Genomic DNA, 21,228 nt, shown 5'->3' on the forward strand with positions numbered 1-21,228 from the left:
GGTCAAAACGTCGTTATTCATAGGAAATAACTTTATTAATAATAATAAATAATCATAATTGTTATTATTATTATGTTCACGGAACAGAAACTCTAAGTCAGAGAGTCATCCCGAATTTAAAAGACCCAGGGACTAAGGAAACACACGTTTGTGTCGCTATATTATCCCCAGAGCTTTAAGTGATCTATGTCTGAGATTGCCTGATACTGTAATCATGGAAGAGTTTGGATCCGTCCTGGATAAAACCGCGGCGGAGTTCACCGTTCTGGACGTGTACGACGTCGCCGCGGTGGTGGGCCAGGAGTTCGAGCGCATTATCGATCAGTACGGGTGCGAGGCGTTGACGCGCTTGATGCCCAAAGTGGTCCGGGTTCTGGAGGTTCTGGAGGTGCTTGTCAGCCGCAGCCATATCAACCCAGAGACCGAGGTCCTTCGGCGCGACCTGGACAGGCTGCGAATGGAGCGGAATGACAGACTAGAGAAAGAGAAGAAACATCAGCAGGTTCGAGCTACAATGTATCCACTCTGCACCATTCACAGCAAAGGTTATCAGTCGCCGTAGTATTGCCATTTCATTGCATGCTTATTGTAATATTTACAAAATCCAAAAAATGTTCTAGCCTATGTTTCAACAGATAATTCTTATTGCATAACTTATTGATTTGTGTGTGTGTGTGTGTGTGTGTGTGTGTGTGTGTGTGTGTGTGTGTGTGTGTCACTGTATGTTTGTCTCAATGTGCATATGTGCAACCCTCTCTCCTCAGGAGCTGGAGTTGGTGGAGGATGTGTGGAGAGGGGAAGCCCAGGACCTTCTGACCCAGATCGCTCAGCTGCAGGCAGAGAACAAGAACCTCCTGATGAGCCTGTCCCTCAAAGATTCACCCATCACTGTGGAGGAGCTGCAGAAACAGGAAGGTTGGTATAGCACAGTGCATAACACTGCAGAAGTACAAGTCAGTACAAGTCATAACACTACACAGGTTGCATAACATGCAACACGCCCTGTATTCATTGTTTTTTCTGCATTCATCTAGCTACTACTATCGCCTGCCTCATTCTTTGATTCTTGCATGTTTGATACTGTATGTTTTGAGAGCTTGTAAGAGCAGTCCATTTGAGCAGAAATTCTCAGAGGCCATGGGTTCAGCAGTATTAATGTGTGCAGTGTAACATGCAGATTGGCAAATTACACACTATAAAGAAGAGCTTTCAATTATATATTGCTATGTGTTACATCAGGTATAATGTCTATTTGTGCCCTGCTCCTGTCCTCTCCTTATTTTCTGCTATTGAGTTCTTGCCATGGGCTGTGGCATGCAGGTGCCTCTGTATTTTTGGTGAGATAGAGGATCTAGGGTCATGATATCAGTAGTATTACACCGTGTTACACTGGAATCATACAGTAACAGTAAAGGTTTTCGCTGCAGACTGAACATATAGAGTCCAGTAGAAAGACATGATCAGGTGGTCCACTATACTGTAACTATAACATTTTACTCAGCACCTCCTAAATGCATTGACCTTTATATTACAAGGTGCTGTAGGAACTTGCGTGTGAGTGTTTTAGTGTCGGTGTATAACATTGGGTATTTGCATGATGTGACAGAAAAATACAGTCAAACATTAATAATAATTTTAACTCTTTATCTTCAGTTCAGTGTGTATGTTTGTGGTGGTTTGTTTGATGACCATCCATCATCTGAAGTGCCATGCCATATCAGGTTCTGCTTGGCCTCTGCATGTGGGCCAACTGTATGTGTTTCCTTGCATTTGTGTACTATGCTTACTCATATCTGTTTGCATGTTGACACCCAAAACAAAAAGAGAGGGAAAGAGAGAGAGAGAAGCGGGTGGTTGGGGTGGGTTGAGGTTGAGGGGGTGGGGAGGGTGCGTGTGAAGGGAACTATTTTAAAACAAGACAGAAATACAGCCCGTGTGTGTGTCTTTCACGGTTGCCATAGCTCTAGCTATATTTACTTTGTGGGCCAAAGCACATGCAGCCTAGAAACACATCAGGGAATCAGGTTGACTGAGTAACCCATGATATATTATTCACCATTACTGTACTGACACATCTATCAACCAAACGTGTCTTATGTCGTAAGAAAGCCCTTGCACTGTAGTACCAGGTGGATCTGCTAGTGACTCTACATGCAGTGTCACTTCGGCCTATGTAACATGTTGAATAAAGCCACTTTACAAACTAAGAGTGAGACAGACTTTTGTCAATACATTTATCACTTAATGTATTGTCACAGTTTTGCTTAGTTACCAGTGTGCTTACAGTATGCGTTTTTGTGAATTCTCATTTTGGTGTGAACTATATGTGTGTATCAGGCATGTCAGAGAGAGAGCGGCAGGTGATGAAGAAGCTGAGGGATGTGGTGGACAAGCAGAGGGATGAGATTCGGGCTAAGGACCGTGAGCTGACTCTCAAGAACGAGGACTTGGAGGCGGTGAGGGTTGAAGCACCACATGGTCCCTGAACTAGTAAACACCCTCCCCTGGTTTTCTTACTGTAGCCCAATACAAAAAAACATGGATGCCTCCTACTTACTGCCTTCTGGGAGCTGCATACTGTACATGCATTGGAAGGCCTTGGAAGGATGACGGTGTACACCATCCAACAATCTGGCCCCTCAGAGATTACCCATCAGTTCTCTCTCATGACAGTTTCTATGTGGTTTCATAGTCCTCCTCCTCCTCCTCCTCCCCCTTCCATAGCTCCAGATGCAGCAGCACCGCTTGATGAAGATCAACCAGGACCTGCGTCACAGGATCAGTGTGATGGAGGCTCAGGGCAAGGCTGTGATCCAGCAGAGGGCTGAGCTGGAGGCTCTGTCCCAGACACGGCAGCAGGATCTGGTGGCCCTACGGCTGGAAGTGGCCAGGCTGAGGGAGGAGCGCCAAGAGTGGGAGCTGGACAGGGAGAGAGTAGAGGAGGAGAAGGAGGAACCTTCTCCTTCCAAATCTGTGATGACAGAACCTGCACTTGCGCCGACCATGGTAACTACAGCATTAATCCCCTCATCAAGTCCATTAAACTTGAAAAATACAGAGGTCTTTCATTATAGATAGATCAATGGTACTGCTCATAAGTAGATGTTGGAGAATCTGTACAGTGATTACCTATATACATGAACACAGTAATGTTACCCTAACTCACAGAGGTCAGTAATTTTGCTGGATTCTTTACATATTTCTCAATACTGAAAGTGGCCATGCTGTGTCTCAAATCCAGTCCTCAGTAGCAGTCACAGCAGCATCCACCATGCACAATTCAGTTTGGGTGGAATGCAGAAACGACCGTGAATTCTTCGCAGAGTGCTTTGAGTCAGAGGAGAGACCTTCACACCTCTCAGATAGGATACCAAATGAGGAAGATGGTGATGAAGAAAATGAGGTGGCAGTGTTGCTATGGGTAATGACGACTGCCAGAAATGTTTAAGATAACCCAGTTGTTGACTGACTTATAACAGATAACAACTCTGAAGTGCATTATCCCCCTGTCAAATTTGATGTATCTGCCTTAACAAGCGAAGTGAATGTCTGATTTGGCATGGCTTGGAAGAATGTTCTGGAAAGTGAGTGTGTTCTGTCCCAGCAGCTCTGCTATGTTTCAGCATGGGTCTCAGTAACACATTAAGTTACTCCTATACCTATGTTAAAGCATTGTAATTACTGTAGTAATTAACATTGCTTTAAAATTATAGTATTACATTGCATATGGAGTTCAACTATTAAAACACAAGTTGAATTAGGAACAGTCCTTTTTCGACTTCTATAATAATACAAAACACTCATCTCCATTACTATGCAATTAGAAAGTAATAATGAATGTACTATGTACTAATACACACACATATATATATATATGCCATGTACACTCACCGGCCACTTCATTAGGTACAACTGGCTAGTACGGGGTTGGACCCTGCTGCCTTCAGAACTGCCTTAATTCTTCGTGGCATAGATTCAACAAGGTCAAAAAAAGTCACTTAAATCACCTTTCTTTCCCATTCTGATGCTTGCTTTGAACTGCAGCAGTTGACCATGTCTACATGACTAAATGCATTGAGTTGCTACCACATGATTGGCTGATTGGATATTTGCATTAACGTGCAGTTGAAACGGTATACCTAATAAAGTGTTGGGTGAGTCTATATATTTGGCAATTTAATGTAAAGTATGATGGTTCAGCCAATGTGTGGTGTTTCTGCTAGAGGTTAAATGTGAACATGCAAACCATACATCATTGTAACATTAGAGGAATGCACTGTGAAGTCATCCAATCATGTGATAGGAGCACCTTTTGTGTGTTTAGAAGGAGCTGTGTGATGAGCAGCCAGAGGAAGAGACTGATAGCCTAGACCAGAAGGACTTGGATAGGCCTCGTTTCACCATCCAGGAACTACGAGACGTCCTGCAGGAGAGGAATGAACTCAAGGCTGAAGTGTTCATACTGCAGGAGGAGCTTGCATATTACAAAAGGTTACTTTTGTCTACTAGTAATAAGATCTTGTGTATTTAGTTGATGGAACAACTATTTTGTACCTACAGATTGTACCATCCACAATCTTTTGTTGACTCTCTTCCCTATCTATATAGTGAGGAATTGGAGGAAGAGTTGAGCCTCATCCCCATTTTCCCCCCATCCCCTCAGCCAGAGCCAGCCCGTTTTGAGCAGCCTGAGTCAGGGATCAAGCGCCTGTAAGTACTGAGAACCACCAGGCCTACGCTAAACAACCTCAACCCACCACCCCCCAGGCAGGTTTATACTCAACGGCCACTTTATTAGGCACACCTTGCTAGTACTGGGTTGGACCCCCTCTTTTGCTTTCAGAACTGCCTTAATTCTTTGTGCCATAGATTCAACAAGGTGCTGGAAACATTCCTAAGAGATTTTGGTACATATGGACATTATAATATCACACAGTTGCTGAATATTTGTGCCAAGAAAATATCCTCCCCATTACACAACCACCACCATTTTCGCCCAGAGAACTGCCGATCACTGGATATTTTCTCTTTTTCTGACCATTCTCTGTTACCCCTAGAGATGGTTGTGCGGGAAAATCCCAGTAGAGCACTTTCTGAAATACTCAAAACAGCCCGTCTGGCACCAACACCCATGCCACGTTCAAAGTCACTTAAATCACCTTTCTTTTCCATTCTGACGCTTGGTTTGAACTTCAGCAGATCGTCTTGACTAAATGCATTGAGTTGCCACCACATGATTGGCTGATTAGATATTTGCTTTTACGAGCAGTTGAAAAGGTGCACCTAATAAAGTGGTCGGTGATTGTATATCACTTTCACATAGGCACATAATGATAAGATGATTATAGTAAACAAACATGCACATATTCTACATTTCCATAATACTTGTTTGTGTTTGTTTTAACTGTCAAAGGTTACACAGTGACATAAATGATGGAGGAATGAGGGTTCAGTTCCACTAATTAAGTTTTTCAATGAATCATCATATTTTCATGAATATCTCCCCAGTTGTACGAGACTGTTGGTCATTTACACATAACTGTGACATTAAAGGAGAACAATTATTTCACTCAATAAATTAATTATAATATATGGATGAAACTGATTTAATAGGGCTTTTCATTAGGTGTTGTTTAATCATAATAATATATGATACTGCAGCATGAACCTGGTTCCCTCAATAGTTACAGGGTTGAGAGTTGATGAAATTATCCTTTGAGCTTTATTCAGAAATTCAGATCCATCTCAATGTTTCATTGTGTCTCTTATCCCCTCTCTTTCTCTACCACTCTCTACTCTCTCTGCTTTTGCTGTTTTTTTCTCTTTCTCTTTTTTCCATCTCTCCCTCTCTTTTTCATTATCTCTCCCTCTGTGATCATCTTGGGCAGGATCTTTACTGCGATAATGCCGATGGTAGCAGCAGGGCTGCTTCGAGACGATCCCACGTTACTGCCAATCAGAAGACTGTCCTTTGTATGACCTCCTTCATTTGTTTTCTCTGTTTGTGATGTCATGGTTCTTGAGCACTCCACTTTGACTGTACCAAGGCCCCTTTATCACGTCATCTTAAGTCAGGTGGTGGCATTAGGGTGTATTCATATTGGCTGATCGTCTAGATCTTGAATTAGCTAATCAGGATAAATATATATTAACACTCATCTCTTTTACCAATATAAACATATCTATCCACCCACTGGGAGTAGAAACATCCTTCACTTGACACAATGAAGTTACAGTAAGTGGCTCATAGAAGAAAATGTCAGTGAGGCATATTCAGATAATGTAATGTTATGGAAGACACGGGTGCCTCTAATCTGGGCTTGGAATGTCTAATAATTATCCACAATGGTTGTTTTATGACCTGTATCTTTCCATCTCTAGATTGTTGTGCCTGAAATATAGGAGCTATCCCTGTTAACAGCTTTATTAACATAGAGAGCTCCTCGTTTGTTGAATAAGAAATATAACTCCTGCATACATCATGCATCCTACATATTGCCCATAACTGTAAATACCTCTAAACTATACTGATGTTTACAATACTACCTCTGCACATACTGTATATTACATAGTTGCCTATCACTACCTCTTATTCTATTTATATCATGCCCTTATATCACTATTTGCACTTCTGGTTGGATGCTAAACTGCATTTTGTTGTATTGTACTTGTACTCTGCAATGACAATGAAGTTGAATCTAATCTAATCTAATAACATGATGGAATGTTGTAATGCATGCTTTCATAGTTATGCAGGCTGTCACACATTGAAAGTACCTAAATTAACAAAATTTGTTTTTTATATGCATTTTTTGTACTTTTTCTCTCATTCTATCCCTCAGGTTTAGCATCTTCGCCAGGGACAAGAGACAACTAGATGAAGCAGCCAGAGGGTCTAACCTGCTTGAACACAGTGTTGCTCAGGAGGTGTGACAGCAGCATCCATAACGAGGGACATGTCCTCAATCCCCCATGTCAACCTCTCAACCTCAGTCTTGGAACATCTTGCTGCTGCAAGTTACCACCAGGGGGTGTAGGGGAGAGGGCTAATTACTGGAACACTGGTTAAATATTATGCCAAAAACATGCTCTGACAGGCAGAGATGGTCAGTGACTGAAGACTGCTCAGGGCATTTGCCAGGAGTTCTGCGGTATGAGGCAAGAGTGCCAGTGCCTTTCGATTAAAGGCAGGAGTTCAATGAGGCTGTGAAGGGGAAGTAGTTTGTCTGGGAGCATCAAGACATTAAAGTTGTATTTAGATGACGAAGGAGGAGGGAGAAACAGCAGGGAATCTACTTTTACCAGTGCTATCTCGCTGAAAGAAATGCCTTTTAATCAATTGGTAGTTGAGTCTAAAGTCAGAGACCTTCAGATAAACCCCCATGTTTATTTTAACTAAAGTGAAGTCATATGTAAAATAAGTAATTGCCTGTTACAGAATCATCATGAAGATGTGTTGATTGATTGGTGAAACCACCATTTCACTTATTCTTTTTATGCCACTGTGTATTTGTGAATTTTATGCTTAAAGTTGTGAAATAATGTAAAATAAATATTTTTACAACTGTTTCGCCATCTGTGTGTGCCACACTGTGTAGTTCATAAAATCTCAGTCCTGGCAATCATGTAAGCGGCAGTCACGCTGCCTGTTCAAGTCTCTTCGAGACTCACTGCCCGCTGGTGGAATGAGCTTCCCAGCTAGACACAGGAGAAACAGTACAAGGGGGTAGTAGTCTCTTAGGAGACACAGTATATGGGGAAGTAGGTGTCTCAGGAGACACAGTGTTGGGCAGTGTGTCTCCTGAGACACCTACTTCCCCCTATACTGTGTCTCCTAAGAGACTACTACCCCCTTGTACTGTTTCTCCTGTGTCTAAAAACCTCCCAAAACATTCTTCTTTCTTCTTCTGTCATGATGACTGCCAATGAGCTGGTCTGAGCTAGATTACTCTTCCTGCTATGACTGGTGGATTGATGATTCACTTGCATATTCAATTGTATTGATTGTAAGTCGCTTAATAAGGCATCTGCTAAATGCCCCAAAATGTCAAATGTAAATGTAAGCATGGTACACCAGACCACCTCTGTTATGTTACACTCTACTGGTGCTCATACATCCTCGGATAAATATTTTGATGACTACAGAATAATATTAAACATACAGTACTAGTTACAGGAAAATGCCTACACTCTGGAGAGTGTGTCTATATAAAAGCAACTATGTACGGTCAAATGGGAGTTTTAATATAACTGCTTATATACAAATAAAATCGAATGATAAGCCCTTATTGAAGTCATGCATTTTAAAAGACAGTTTATCATGAATGCCCAGGTAGTCTATGTATAATGTGGGACTTATTCAAGCTGGACTCCTTTCAGGGTACAAATACGCAGATCATTGTAATCAATATTATGGGATCTAGAGAACAACATAGACTACAATACAGTTTTGATCTCATTCAGCACCAGCTCAATAAGCAATTTTAAATACAATCAAGTATTGGGCACAGAACAGTGTCATCAGCATAAATGTGTTCTTTACAATAATTGTTCAAGGACAAATCAACATTATTTATGTTCAAATGGTAACAGCAGTGGACCTAAAATCGAACCTTGTGGAACACCTATATTCAAGCAGAATATTACCCTGTAATATTGTGGATTTGCTGTTTCCATTTGTAAATAGTAGACACATAGTTACGATATCTCAGTTTAAATGCCCTGATCAGTCCTGATGTTCCAAATTGCCAATTTGAGTCAATTCCAACTCCAAAGACTCCCTTCTCCCTCCCACGCCAGGCCCTTCTGGAGAACAGTGAAGAGCAATGCTGCTCTCTGGGACTCACGTGGGACTGGCATAGTAGAGCAGGGTCGGACTCTCTGACGTCATTTAACGCGGCTTTTTTTTAGGAAGTAAACACAGACCTCGCGTTTCCATAGCTATGATGCAGTTACACACGAAATGGTGATAGTTCGAGACGTAAACGTCCAAAAAAAGTCAAGTCAAAAGTCACTTTATTGTCCCATCACTGGGAAATTTGTATTGGGCTTACACCCCACAGCAGCCAACAAAGAGCAACAGACAATACAGAATATTAGCACACATTTAACATTAGCACCCCTTTAACATTGAGAAAACTAGACTGAACTCTACATGGTCAACAATATCAAAAGCCTTCTTTGAGATGTCAATGTTGAGGGCTGCACAATGCTGTTTCTTATCCAGGGATATCACAATGCAATGTATATAAATGGCTGTGCATTTAGTAATTTGTCTTTAAAAGTTGGAAAGTTGGAAAAAACACAGACAATCATCACGTGCTGTTTTTACACGCATGGTTTCACCTGTCACTGGGGAAACTTTGCTCTCCTGTTGAGGGTAGAAGACAGTTCCTATTGGTTCATGTGAATGTCAGTCGCGTGCTCGGGAACGATTGAGGAAGGGAGAGAGGAGGGAGGATCGTTGTCCACACACCAACTCGAAGTTGCCACTTCCATTATAAACTTTGTAGCGACAGTTAGCATAAACGTTATAAATGATCAAATGTCAGATCTGTGAACTGGAAACAGTGATCCTGAATAGTGAAACGTAAACGGATCATCCAAGTTGATTCGGAACCTTTTTGTTTTCCATCTCGAGGAGTCATGGAAGAAATGAGTGAGTCCTCGCCCGCTTTGGCTTTTGAGAAGGACGCATTTCAGCTGACAGTTGAGGATGTGTATGACATTTCCTATGTGATCGGCAGAGATTTGCTGAAAATAAGTAATACAGGTGAGCAAGTTTCCGATTTGCAATTCAAAATTGTGCGGGTCTTGGAGATGTTTGAAACATTAGTTAACAAGTACAACCTGTCGCTGGAGGAGCTGAAAATGGAACGAGACAACTTGAAAAGCGAATTGGATAGAGTCGTGAGAGAAAGTTCTACCGGGCAGGGAACGGTGAGTTATATCATCATCTTTTGCAAACAAATCGAAACTGGTGCAGATGTTCTTATATTTGGTTGGTTCATTGAACACATTCGGTGTATTCTCTGGGTACGTTTAGCAACGTTTCTTCTTTCCTTCTAGTATTGTGACTGCCAATAACATAACAGATTTTTTATTTTATTTTGATGACTGATGTATAGATGATTCACTTAGACAAATGTGTACTTGTTCTAAGTCGCTTTAGATAAAAACGTATTTTTAATGTCTAAAATGTAAATGTTTATTAATGTTGCCTACTTATTGTACAGCATCCTACAGTTGGGACTCCACATACTGTATGTGTTTTCTATTTTCTCTCCATAGCATGGGCCAAACGAATTGGTAATAGACCTGAAAGACCCCAACAGACCACGTTTCACCATGCAGGAGCTGAAGGAAGTGCTCCAGGAGAGGAACCAGCTGAAAGCACAGCTCATGGTGGCTCAGGAGGAGCTGCAGCTATACAAGAGGTGGGCTGCCTGTCCAACAACCTTCCAGGGCTGCATGGAGAAGCAGTGAATTCTCCTTAGAATGTTCACATTACATTGCATTGTCATTGTTGCAAGTTAAAGATTAACTCTGTTGGCCTACTCCTACAAAGCATAATTGGCAAAGTGGGGGGAAACATAGTTTAAAAGTATATTACGTTTTTGGTTGTTTATGAGGCATAATCCTAAATGAGGCATGTTTATGAGGCATAAGCCTATATGAATAGGTATACGTTATTGGTTTAAATTAAACTGATAGCATCAATAACTCAACGGTGCCAATGCAATCACCACCCTTGAGCTGTTCCTGGCATATTCTGTATGTCAGGGGGTTGGATACTTTACAACTTTTGGAAAATGCAATAAAGTATACATCTGGGATAGTTGTTTGATGCTTGACAAATTAGATTGTATGTGGTTGCAATGTTATTATTCATTTATACTGTAAATGCATTAACGAGCGCTTGTTATGTACTTACCAACAAATTAACCTCTTTTATTAACTCTTCATGTAAAGTTTTACCATATACATACTCACCCTACTGTGCACCCACACCATCCTCATCTCCGTGTTGGGTTGTATTTGCAGTGGGATTCTGCCCCAAACTGAGCCATCCATGGTAGAGGTTGACCTGGAATCTCCATCCTCTTCGGAGCCTGTAGCTGTCACAAAAGATGAGCCAAAAGTGGAGCCAAAAGTGGAGCCAAAAGAGGAGAAGACTACCATTGGAAAGCTGTGAGTAACAAGGTTTATTTGGCACATAAACAATGTCAGAAATACAGAAAAGCAGTTCAAAAAGCAGTTTGTTTGGACTGAATAACAGCAATGACACACAGGTTATAAAATGCTCTTATAAGTGCTTCATATAGGATAATATTGTTGATGTTTAAATTCCGAAATCAAAGTTGAGACCAGAAGTACTACCACGTGCTATTACAGGGTTCCACACCAGGAGGAGTTCTCACAGTTTCTCACAGGCCTCATAATGACCTACTTGTGACCGGCTGAGTTTGTGCTTATTTTGTGTGTGTGTGTGTGTGTGTGTGTGTGTGTGTGTGTGAACGAGGGAACGGACAAGAACATAATGGTGAAAACTGAGATTACAGGAGAGGGGGAACAGATTAACAGTCACTGGCTGCTTCACAAGGCTGTCTCAGCTGCTTTGCTAAGTAATGTCTGTCTCTGTCAGTCTGTCATGACTCAGCTGTGCTTCAGCAGACACTGCAAATTCACTTATAACCCCACCCCCCCGCTCCTATCATGGGTTTACTGGCCCGATAAAACTAGCCAGAATTATCAGGGGATCACCGATGATTAATTCATCTGGTAGTCATTTCTGTTTTGTAAAAAACATATTTGTTTGTGTATTGTACAATGAATGTACTCATTTTTAACTTTTCTTTTTTTAGGTTTTCATTCAGACGGAAATAAGGACAACCTGACACCATGGACTGATCTAATGGTGTCCTTTTCTGGAACCAATGAAGGATTGAAGGATTTTATGCACAGAATTATTCATATCTATTATACTTTGAATTTAAATAATTATTTTCCTTTTTTATAATGAATAGATATGTTTTGATATGAACTGTCTTAATGACATTATAGCTTTAGAACTAAATATTTTTTTTTATCTTAGGTGCTGCCTTTAATACAATTTAATGAGTAATCTATTCATGCACATGCATTAACATACATAAGCATATTTGTCTTAACAATTTATTGTGGTTGGTCTACTGAGAGCATTCTTTGGTCGAATTGCCATTGGAAATGTCTACATTGTCTTGATTTGGATAAAACTATGAAAAAAGCAGTTGGGCCAGTGACCCCTCCAAGACTATTAACACCCTACCAAATGTTATAACGAGTAACTCAAACACCTACTGTAAATACCTGCTCCAGTATACTTTAAATATTGTTGAAGTTGGGCATTTTCAGAAGGGGAATGATATTGAAAATGTCAGACAAAACTAATGTACATCGTCCATTTTGTCAAGACTAGTGGGTCGCATATAGGAGTAAGTGATACTGTTGTCTGAAGACAATGACCAGCAATGCTTATTCTGAACATGAGTTGTTTACAAGTCTCCTGTGACAACATATGCATAAACAATGGAGTACTGGGTCCTAATTGTTTTGTTTATGAAAAGCCATGACTCATTTATAAGGCATTTTCATCATAATGAAGTGGAATATTTCATGAATCATTGGAAATCTGATAGTGGCTTTAAACCACTCAGAGGCTGGACAGCAATATTTGTGAATGTTAAAGAAATCAAGCATACCATCACAGATGAGGCAAGATTTTGATTGTAAGTCGCTTTGGAATAAGGCGTCTGCTAAATGCCAAAAATGTAAATGTAGATGAGGCAAGATTTGTTTTGTGTTTGTGTTGTTCACATTGTGAAAGCGGAACAAGTCGGCAAGCGACCCAATGTTCAGAATTTTATTCAGAAAAATGTAAATACATTTCAATGTTGTTGAAAATCAATGACACATTGGTTAGTCAAGCCAAAATATTAAAATGCAATGGATTCAGTGACTAACTACCTAGTTAGTGTTGGGTGTGGGGATTACTCACTGAATCCATTGCATTGTAATGTTTTGGCTTGACTAGCGAGTGTGTCATAGATTTTCAACAATGTTGAAATGTATTTACATTTTTCAGAATAAAAGTCTTAACATTTTGATTTTGAAAGATGTTTGGGAAGAACAAGAATTCTAAACAGATTTATTCCTTTATGTACAAGACATTTCATTCTTTAAAAAGAGCAGTTAGAAAATGTCAGCAAAAAATAGCAAAAAAATCAGTATATACCAGTCAGGTATTCTCTCTGTAAGCAGAAGAGCGTTGACAATCGGAGGTTAGTGCATCAACCCTGAACAATACTTTATAAATTATCATGAATATAAAAGCATCATAAATACCATATTGCTAAATGTTTTCATATATTTATGGAAGCACTGGCCTAAATATATTTAAAGCACTGAAAGCTTACAATTAATTGATATTCTAAAAAAAATATTTAAAAAATAATAAATTGATCCAGGTAGCCCTCCAGTGTTCAGTTCATTCTACCACAGTTCTGCCGAAATGCACTTCTTGGGAAAGTGGATAAAGAAAAAAGGGAATATTTAGGTTTTGTAAGAACAGCGAATCAGTATTTGAGCCAAGGGTGAGCAGAGATGGAGTCCCTGAACAATACTTTATAAATTATCATGAATATAAAAGCATCATAAATACCATATTGCTAAATGTTTTCATATATTTATGGAAGCACTGGCCTAAATATATTTAAAGCACTGAAAGCTTACAATTAATTGATATTCTAAAAAAAATATTAAAAAAATAATAAATTGATCCAGGTAGCCCTCCACAGTGTTCAGTTCATTCTACCACAGTTCTGCCGAAATGCACTTCTTGGGAAAGTGGATAAAGAAAAAAGGGAATATTTAGGTTTTGTAAGAACAGCGAATCAGTATTTGAGCCAAGGGTGAGCAGAGATGGAGTCCTTGCTGCGGTCACCGTAGTCATAGAGAAGCTCCTCTTCTGCCTCGATGTCCTTGGCAGCCACCAGTATGAGATGAGGTGTTCCGTCGATGCCATGGAGCTTGGTTTGGCAGTTCCCATTTTTACTGTGGTTTAGAAGCCTTCCCAGGCGATTGGTTTCCTTTGTACCATCTACACTGTAAAAAATAAAGATATACAGGGTTTGAATTACATGGGCAAGTGGATTAAATAGAGGTACCAGGACAGTATGGCACGGGTGATAGGACTTCAGTTTCACAAATAATGGACAATACTTTTTTGTACAATGTTTCATTTCATGTGGTTCTTGAAGATTCATGTAGGCAGACATTCAACATTTTGGGAAGCCTTACCAATAGGTTTTGCTATGATACTGGAAATAGTACATGTAGCAGCCAGTCCCTGGGTCTTGTGCATACTGAGCCTCTCTCTTCTTAGCCTCAGCCAACTGTAACAAGTCCCCATGATACTCCACCACAAACTGTCCTTTTTGGAAACTTCTGCTGGCAAACACTCCTCTTCCCTTTTCCTCTATATGTTTGACCTGGTGGTATTGAAGTATAGGAAAATACAATTTAACGTTCAGATAAATAGAAGTAAAACATGACTTCCATTTATAAAAAAACAAACCTGAAGTCCTTCTTCAACTCCATTTGTTATCAGGTCATCAATGTGACTGTGTTCTTCACTCTGTTGGCAGAGAGCATGATGTTTAAATTGTGTTTACACCATAATGAGTAAACCTAGCTTGGCCTCTCAGCATGATCTAAATTAGATGGCTCATTTATAGATGCATGCAGATACATGGCAAACATGAGAAAATAATGTAACAGGAGCACTTTGGTATTCCAAACAACCACATGTGCTCTTGGGAGTAGAGAACTTGGTACAAATCATCTGCAACAGGGTAGTTATGTGATTTAGAAAATAAAATCCAAATCCAGGCACTTAAATATAAAAAAACATTGACAAAGGTGCAAGACACATTGGTTTTTGTTTCGTTTTCTAAGCCTGTCTTATAAAGGCTTTTTACATTGAAAGCCATGAGTGCTTGGATCTGGATTTTTTTTATACCACAACTACACTGTTGTGGATGTTCATGTTCATTTTTATGCACATACGGTACATGATTAGAATAAATGTATTGACATTTGACATCTCAATTCTACAGTCAAATATCTTCAGTACCCTACCCTACCAAGTACCAGATAACGAAATGCAGTGAATTTTGCATTTCGAAGTGCAGTGCATGGGGTGCAACAGTTTAATGTTATTCTTCTCAGCCTGTGATGCGGATAATCCTCTATAACCAATCTTCTATGCCTCAAAAACCTGGGGTGCATGGTTGATATTTAAGCACAATGCATTTCAGTATTGTATACTGACCTTCAGTTCAGCCTTGCTTTTTCTGGAACTCCGTCTAATGGGATAATAATCTGTGACCTTTCTGTTTTGGGAGGTTATGCTTTCAGCTCTGAAAGAAAAGAGATAGTATTTTCACATTGGTCAGATGATCTGGTCAGACCATGCTCCACTTGAATAAATCTTTTATTGGTTGGAACTTTGTTTTCTGTCCATACTTTTTCACTTTGACTTTGTGAGTCGTTCCCCTCTGTGTTTTGGACGGGGTACCGTTATCTGGTGCTGGCCCTGGTTTACTGTGAGAATAAGGTTCCTCCTCCTGAACCTTTCCAGTGGTTGGCTCTCTGGGTCCCAGAACCTGGCAAGTCCTCCCAGTTTTCTCCTCTTGTCTGTGCACACCAACCTGAGAGCTCCCTCTGACTGGAAAAGAAGAGGAAACAGTGCACATGACTGAATAAACTAAACAGAGGGCTTCAGGAGAATAGGTTTTAACTCATGTCATAAGACACTGAAACATTGCTGCCATTCACACACAAGAAATTATTCTGGGGGGTCACTTAACTCTTAATCTGCTGACTATCAAATACATTTGAGGTAAACAACAAGACACATGCAATGGGAACGCAATGTCCCCCCCCCCCCCCCCCCAAAAAAAGGAAATAGATGAATACCTTTCTCTTGCTTTGAAGTCATAAGTTGAAGCGGCACTTTTTCAGATACATTTTCCTCCAGGATAAGCGAGCTTGAATTGTCACACAATGGGGATCTGGGTTTGCTTGGACTCCAAAGACTGTGTAGTGTAGGCTGACCAGTACATGCATTGTCCTGCAACACATTGGATGCATAGATGTAACATGCTCGACTGTAACGTTAGGATAATAATTGTGGAACAATATCATGCACTAATAATTGTTTGATAATCAAGTGGGCTATACAAATCAACAATAACATTAGTTACCCCATTCATCTCTGGTTTGTTTTCTTTTGTCCCGTTTTCAACTTTGAGCTGGAGAGCCTCCTCGGATTTCTTATAGGTGGTCAGCCCTTTCCTCTTCCCTTGAAGAATAGGAAGGCAAACATTCAGAGTAGCAAAGCATTCTAGCTACCGAAGGTTTGTCATTGTTTGCATGGGTTCATGTGGACCCTCATTGTTCTACAATGTGCTAAGCACGCGAACTATCTAGTCAACTAGGCACGCGAACTAGCGAGATACCTCAAAACGACCGTGGCTCCCAACTAGCTGGTTCGGTCGCGAGCTACTTACCTTTTGCCATTTCAACTCCCCACGCGGGTACTCCGCAAAAAACAACACTAGTTAAAAAGAACGTGCAGAAGATTTAGTTCGCTGAAAACGTTTGCTGTGTTGGATATGCTGAGCTATAAAAAAACAAAAAACAAAAAAAAACGAAGTCTTCACACAGTTCCCACTGTCTGTCTGGCCAGAATCACAACAAGCAGAGGGGAGGACACTTCTTGTCTTTTAAAAATCTACTGCGTCCCCGATTGGTTATGCGTTACCTCTAAGTAGCATGTGATTGGTGTGGCGCGAAATACATTTGAAAGGGCAGCCATGCAAGCCAAAATAAATTTCTGGCCAGATTTGTATGTTTCACTTGTTATATATTTGCTGTTGGTGAGATTGTGAAACGGTTGACTACGGAAAATATGTAAATATTAAAAATTGCATTGACTTGATATTTGATAAGGAAGAGAATTGATATCCTACTACTCTGTCTACTCCATCCTACTCTGGCAAGCATTCATATGCTATGTACTCTCTTTGCTTGACTCGAACTCTACCGAGTCCAAAATCAAGGTCTAGCTAGCCCATGCTGAATTAGCCTTGGGGTATATGCCATAACTTCAAATCATTAAGATTGAGATTTTTTTATTTTTATTTTTATAAACATAGGCCTACATTGCGCCCAGCTGTTTAGGGCTTAGCATTTTTCGTACAAATTCCACGTGATACAACACATGGTCTCCTATTTGTATTGACATTTCTCACTTTGCAGAATGGTTATAAACGTAACCTCAAAATAAACTACGGTAGTCGTTCTTAGGTCGACCCCAGACACCCGTGTAATTCCACCCATGGCATTAAGCGTACGGGCCTCATTGAGCACACGCCCGTACCTGTCAATCCTTTGTTCTTCTGTAGCATTTATATTTTTTTATATTATTTTTATTTTTATTTAAGCGAATCAACTGCTCAAATCAATAGGCCAATTTTGTTTTTTTAATCTAACAATTATATAAACAATTATAATTAAACATGTTCATATGTTTTAGTTAAAAGTTAAGTCGTGTCGTGACATTAATAATAATGACTACTTTGCACCGAAAAGTTAACAATAAATATACTTTTGGGGTCAAATACCCCAAAAATGTGCCATTGATGATATTGCACTGTGGGTGTCATTAAAGTGACGGCCATATTTGCCGGTGCTGCTCTGCTGTAAACAAAAAGTGTCTGAGGGAGACAGAGACGCTTCAGTGAATTTCTGGACGATTTTTATTTCTTTAATTTACAATGTCTCTGGGAATGTCTTACAAGCCCAACCTCCATCAGCATGTTCCGGGAACTTCCGTGAACCAAGGTGAGGAGGAAATATCGTTTAATATTTAGTCTACACATTGTTTTCTCGGGTGTAAAATTCGATGTTGTGATGAATACCTGGGGAAAGCCCGTGACTGTAGTGTTTGTCCAGTTATATATATAGGGTCAGATCCGGAGCTGATTCATATCCGCCATTATTACTTATCATAGAGCCTTCTCTCTTGCGCATCTATAAAGTTTAGAATTATGTTGTTCACTCGTTTAGCTAAACCGGACACGCGCCGTCAATCATCGGAATAGCTGTGTGGATGGATGCTGTTACAGTGTATCAAAATGTTATCACTTTTTAATTTTGCCCGTACGGCTTCCACCATGATTGTTTCCTCAAGGCTAATGATTGATCTGAATGTGGACTGTTCTTTGACCCTTTGATGACACCCAGCGTTCGCTGGGCCTCACTGCATCTCGTCCCCCTTATGGCCTCAACCCTCACAATTGTGTTATTTATAGACAAAGAGAGTAATTCACCCTCTTTGGTATAGAGGTATAATTTACATCGAACAAAATGCAACCTTCTATTGCACTGAATAATCTTATTAAAAGGTTGGGATTGTATGAACATTGTGATCCATTATGTTTTAGAATCTGCGGCTGTGGTTCGATCTAGCCCGACCGGCCGTTAGAGGTCACTGTTACTGACTTGTGTCTCTTACTACTAAGAGCAGCTGATGTTACGACTCGTACATTCTGTCCTCTATTCATAAACACAATTTCCAAAGTGGGTCAATCTTCTTCCACGTTACTTCCATACGAGTTAGACAGCGTTCAGCCAATCAGTTTGCTGAAAAGCAAAGTATAAACGTTATTAAAAGTTGAAAATAAAGTGATGGTTAACTGAACATTGACTTGTTTGAATTGTTGGCTCTTTGTTCAGTACGCGTCACATTACCTTTTGATTTTGATTTTGGGCCACCAAATTGGCTGAACGCGATGTAACAGTTATGGAAGTAACGCAGTTTAATTGTCATTATATAAATGATCGCAGAAGAGGTATTGCATGTACCTTTTGTAAGGTGATACATATCTTTTTATCCATTGTTAGTTGCTGCTGTTCACTCACCTTCGACGAGCATAGCAACATTGCAGTCTTACAGGCCAATGGTGAATGATTATGGACCACCATCTTTAGGCTTTTCACAGGTAAGGACCGAAATGGTCAATATATTGTGAAGGTGATAACAATGCATCATATAATGGGATAGTGTAACTTTTCAAGTTACACAATTGTAGCAGTTGCACTTGCTGTAGATTTAGACTAGGCTAATATAGAATACAGTACTATTTTCATCAGGTTTGGTGTGTGCTCAATATTATGACTTTCAGTATAGCTCATAATTGACTCTTATCATGACATCTCATCCCACTGTTTGATGTACATAACATTTTGTTTTGTATCATAGAATTCAAGTGGAAATCAAGTGCCTCAGAGTAAATATGCAGAACTATTAGCCATCATTGAAGAGCTCGGGAAGGAGATAAGACCAACTTATGCTGGGAGCAAAAGTGCAATGGAGAGACTAAAGCGAGGTATGGATTTGTAATTTGTAGAAACTTGACATGCAATTGTTTTTATAACGAATTGGCTATCCTAAAATTCTAAGTTCCTATAGATATCCTTTGAAAGTCGTTTGAGATTAAAAGTGAACCTTTGATTATATTTTATAATAAGGCTGTGTTCATTGTCTCCAACTAGTTGAAAACGAACAAAGTATAAACTAAAACTAACAAGTATAATCACAAATACATTTGACCGTTAGTTGACCTTGTATGTAATATGTACTTTCATGTACCTACTTCTGCAAATCTTCTAATAAAGTTTTCAATCAATCAATCAAAACCGTTAGCAACAGTCACAAAGAAAATAATCCCTATGCACAGTTGGGGTTTTGTTGTTAGTTATCAATTATATAATGACTACAAGTTAATTATTTTTCTTCTCTTTTAGGTATTATTCATGCAAGGGGGCTTGTGCGTGAATGCCTGGTAGAAACAGAGAGAAATGCAAGGTCCTAGTAGGCAAACATGCATACTCATTGGACCAATCCTCAAGTCAGAAGATTGACAACATTCAAAGACCAAGCCCTTATATTTTTCTTCAGTACTTTATTGGACCAATCAACACAAATGTAAAAGTTTCATGTTTCTGCAACAGAAGGGACTTTGATCTTAAAAAATAAAATAAAAAAAAGTGTATGAGCTGTACTTGACTAGTCTGGAACCAGATAGGAGTGTGCTTAATTTCACTCTGAATGAAAGTCTGGAACCAGCATTAGCATCAGATCCAGACTGATATTCAGGGAAGTAAAACAATGCAACATTCTGTCAGGTTCTCGGCTAGGCTTTTTATGGTTTTATGTGTGTTCCCTTTGGGAATGTCTGAAACTCAACATTACTTGTATGAATAGCCAATCTAATGCATGTTACAGTACTAGCAATGCCTTATCATTTAGTGAAATTTGCATGACTTTTTAAAGGGTGTTTCAAAGGGCATTTGACAAAGGATTACTAGTAGGCTTACATTGTTAACAGTTTAGCCTGAATTACAGCAAAAGGGATAGTGCCAAACACTTATGTAAACTCATGGAATAACTATTGTAATGAAGCCATTTTTTGCATCTTTGTATTTATTATTACCCAGTGTAATAAAACATATTTGCATTAAAATGAATGTACAAAGTATGTTGTTCATTGTAATAACAAAGCATCTTGGTAATAATCAAGTCAATCTTTAATTTACAATTCAAATGATCACAATGAGGGAGGAATGGGACAAACATTCCTTTTTAGCATTCAGTCTGAATACATGACCATGCATCCTTTTTGTTTTAACCCTTACTGTCCTCTGGTTTGGAGTCTGACATCTGTGTCTCTTTGAACAGTCTCTTCTTCTCCAAATTCTCATTTGCCCTCTTCTTCTTGTCATGTTTTCTCTGCATGGACTCTTTTTTCTTCTTAACAATATCACTCTCTTCTCCCTTGAAGAAGACATCAAGCTTCTCCATCATGATCGCCCGAGCCCTTTTACGATTTATTTCCACAGATCTTGTTTGATGGCACTGGAGGAACAAAGTATAATAAACCAGACAACTGAAAAAAGACCCAATAACAACGATCAGATATAGGTCATACAACCCTGAGACAGACATGTGATTAATGCTTTCCATTCTTGTGTACTTCATTACTTTTCTAATGTTAAAGTCATATTTAAAGACGTATCATTGCATGATGTGGTATTTAGCCTGCATAGAATAAAACAAATATG

At 39.6% G+C, this 21,228-nt stretch overlaps 3 protein-coding genes across 3 annotated transcripts; 2 read left to right on the forward strand and 1 right to left on the reverse strand.

Moving 5' to 3' along the window:
• Nucleotides 1-214: 214 nt before the first annotated feature.
• LOC308157376 (RILP-like protein 1) lies at nucleotides 215-5,979 on the forward strand (the record flags this gene model as incomplete). The annotated part of the gene is made up of 7 exons (XM_080530924.1): nucleotides 215-502; nucleotides 765-915; nucleotides 2,338-2,456; nucleotides 2,725-3,006; nucleotides 4,325-4,491; nucleotides 4,609-4,710; nucleotides 5,889-5,979. The coding sequence occupies 7 exons, from the start codon at nucleotides 215-217 to the stop codon at nucleotides 5,977-5,979; spliced, it is 1,200 nt and encodes a 399-aa protein (XP_080387050.1).
• A 3,594-nt stretch (nucleotides 5,980-9,573) lies between these two features.
• On the forward strand, nucleotides 9,574-12,523 carry rilpl2 (Rab interacting lysosomal protein-like 2). The gene is made up of 4 exons (XM_080532190.1): nucleotides 9,574-9,939; nucleotides 10,291-10,436; nucleotides 11,044-11,190; nucleotides 11,865-12,523. Exons 1-4 carry the CDS (start codon nucleotides 9,646-9,648, stop codon nucleotides 11,884-11,886), a joined length of 609 nt encoding a protein of 202 aa, XP_080388316.1. The 5' UTR covers nucleotides 9,574-9,645; the 3' UTR covers nucleotides 11,887-12,523.
• Nucleotides 12,524-13,761: 1,238 nt separating this feature from the next.
• Nucleotides 13,762-20,971, reverse strand: kmt5ab (lysine methyltransferase 5Ab; the record flags this gene model as incomplete). Its single annotated transcript, XM_080531476.1, has 7 exons — nucleotides 13,762-14,142; nucleotides 14,338-14,528; nucleotides 14,615-14,674; nucleotides 15,371-15,458; nucleotides 15,672-15,766; nucleotides 16,305-16,402; nucleotides 20,803-20,971. 7 exons carry the CDS (start codon nucleotides 20,969-20,971, stop codon nucleotides 13,932-13,934), a joined length of 912 nt encoding a protein of 303 aa, XP_080387602.1. The 3' UTR covers nucleotides 13,762-13,931.
• Between the last annotated feature and the right edge of the window lie 257 nt (nucleotides 20,972-21,228).

The sequence above is a fragment of the Nansenia antarctica genome (assembly GCF_963989245.1).
Source record: "Nansenia antarctica genome assembly, chromosome: 5".
In the NCBI taxonomy this organism is placed as follows: Eukaryota; Metazoa; Chordata; class Actinopteri; order Argentiniformes; family Microstomatidae; genus Nansenia; species Nansenia antarctica.

Bases quoted from the DNA above. Each gene is read 5' to 3' on its own strand.
- rilpl2 (XM_080532190.1), top strand. From the start codon at position 9,646: ATGGAAGAAATGAGTGAGTCCTCGCCCGCTTTGGCTTTTGAGAAGGAC. The intron at 9,940-10,290 runs GTGAGTTATATC...TTCTCTCCATAG, and splicing joins GTTCTACCGGGCAGGGAACG to CATGGGCCAAACGAATTGGT. The intron at 11,191-11,864 runs GTGAGTAACAAG...TTCTTTTTTTAG, and splicing joins AAGACTACCATTGGAAAGCT to GTTTTCATTCAGACGGAAAT.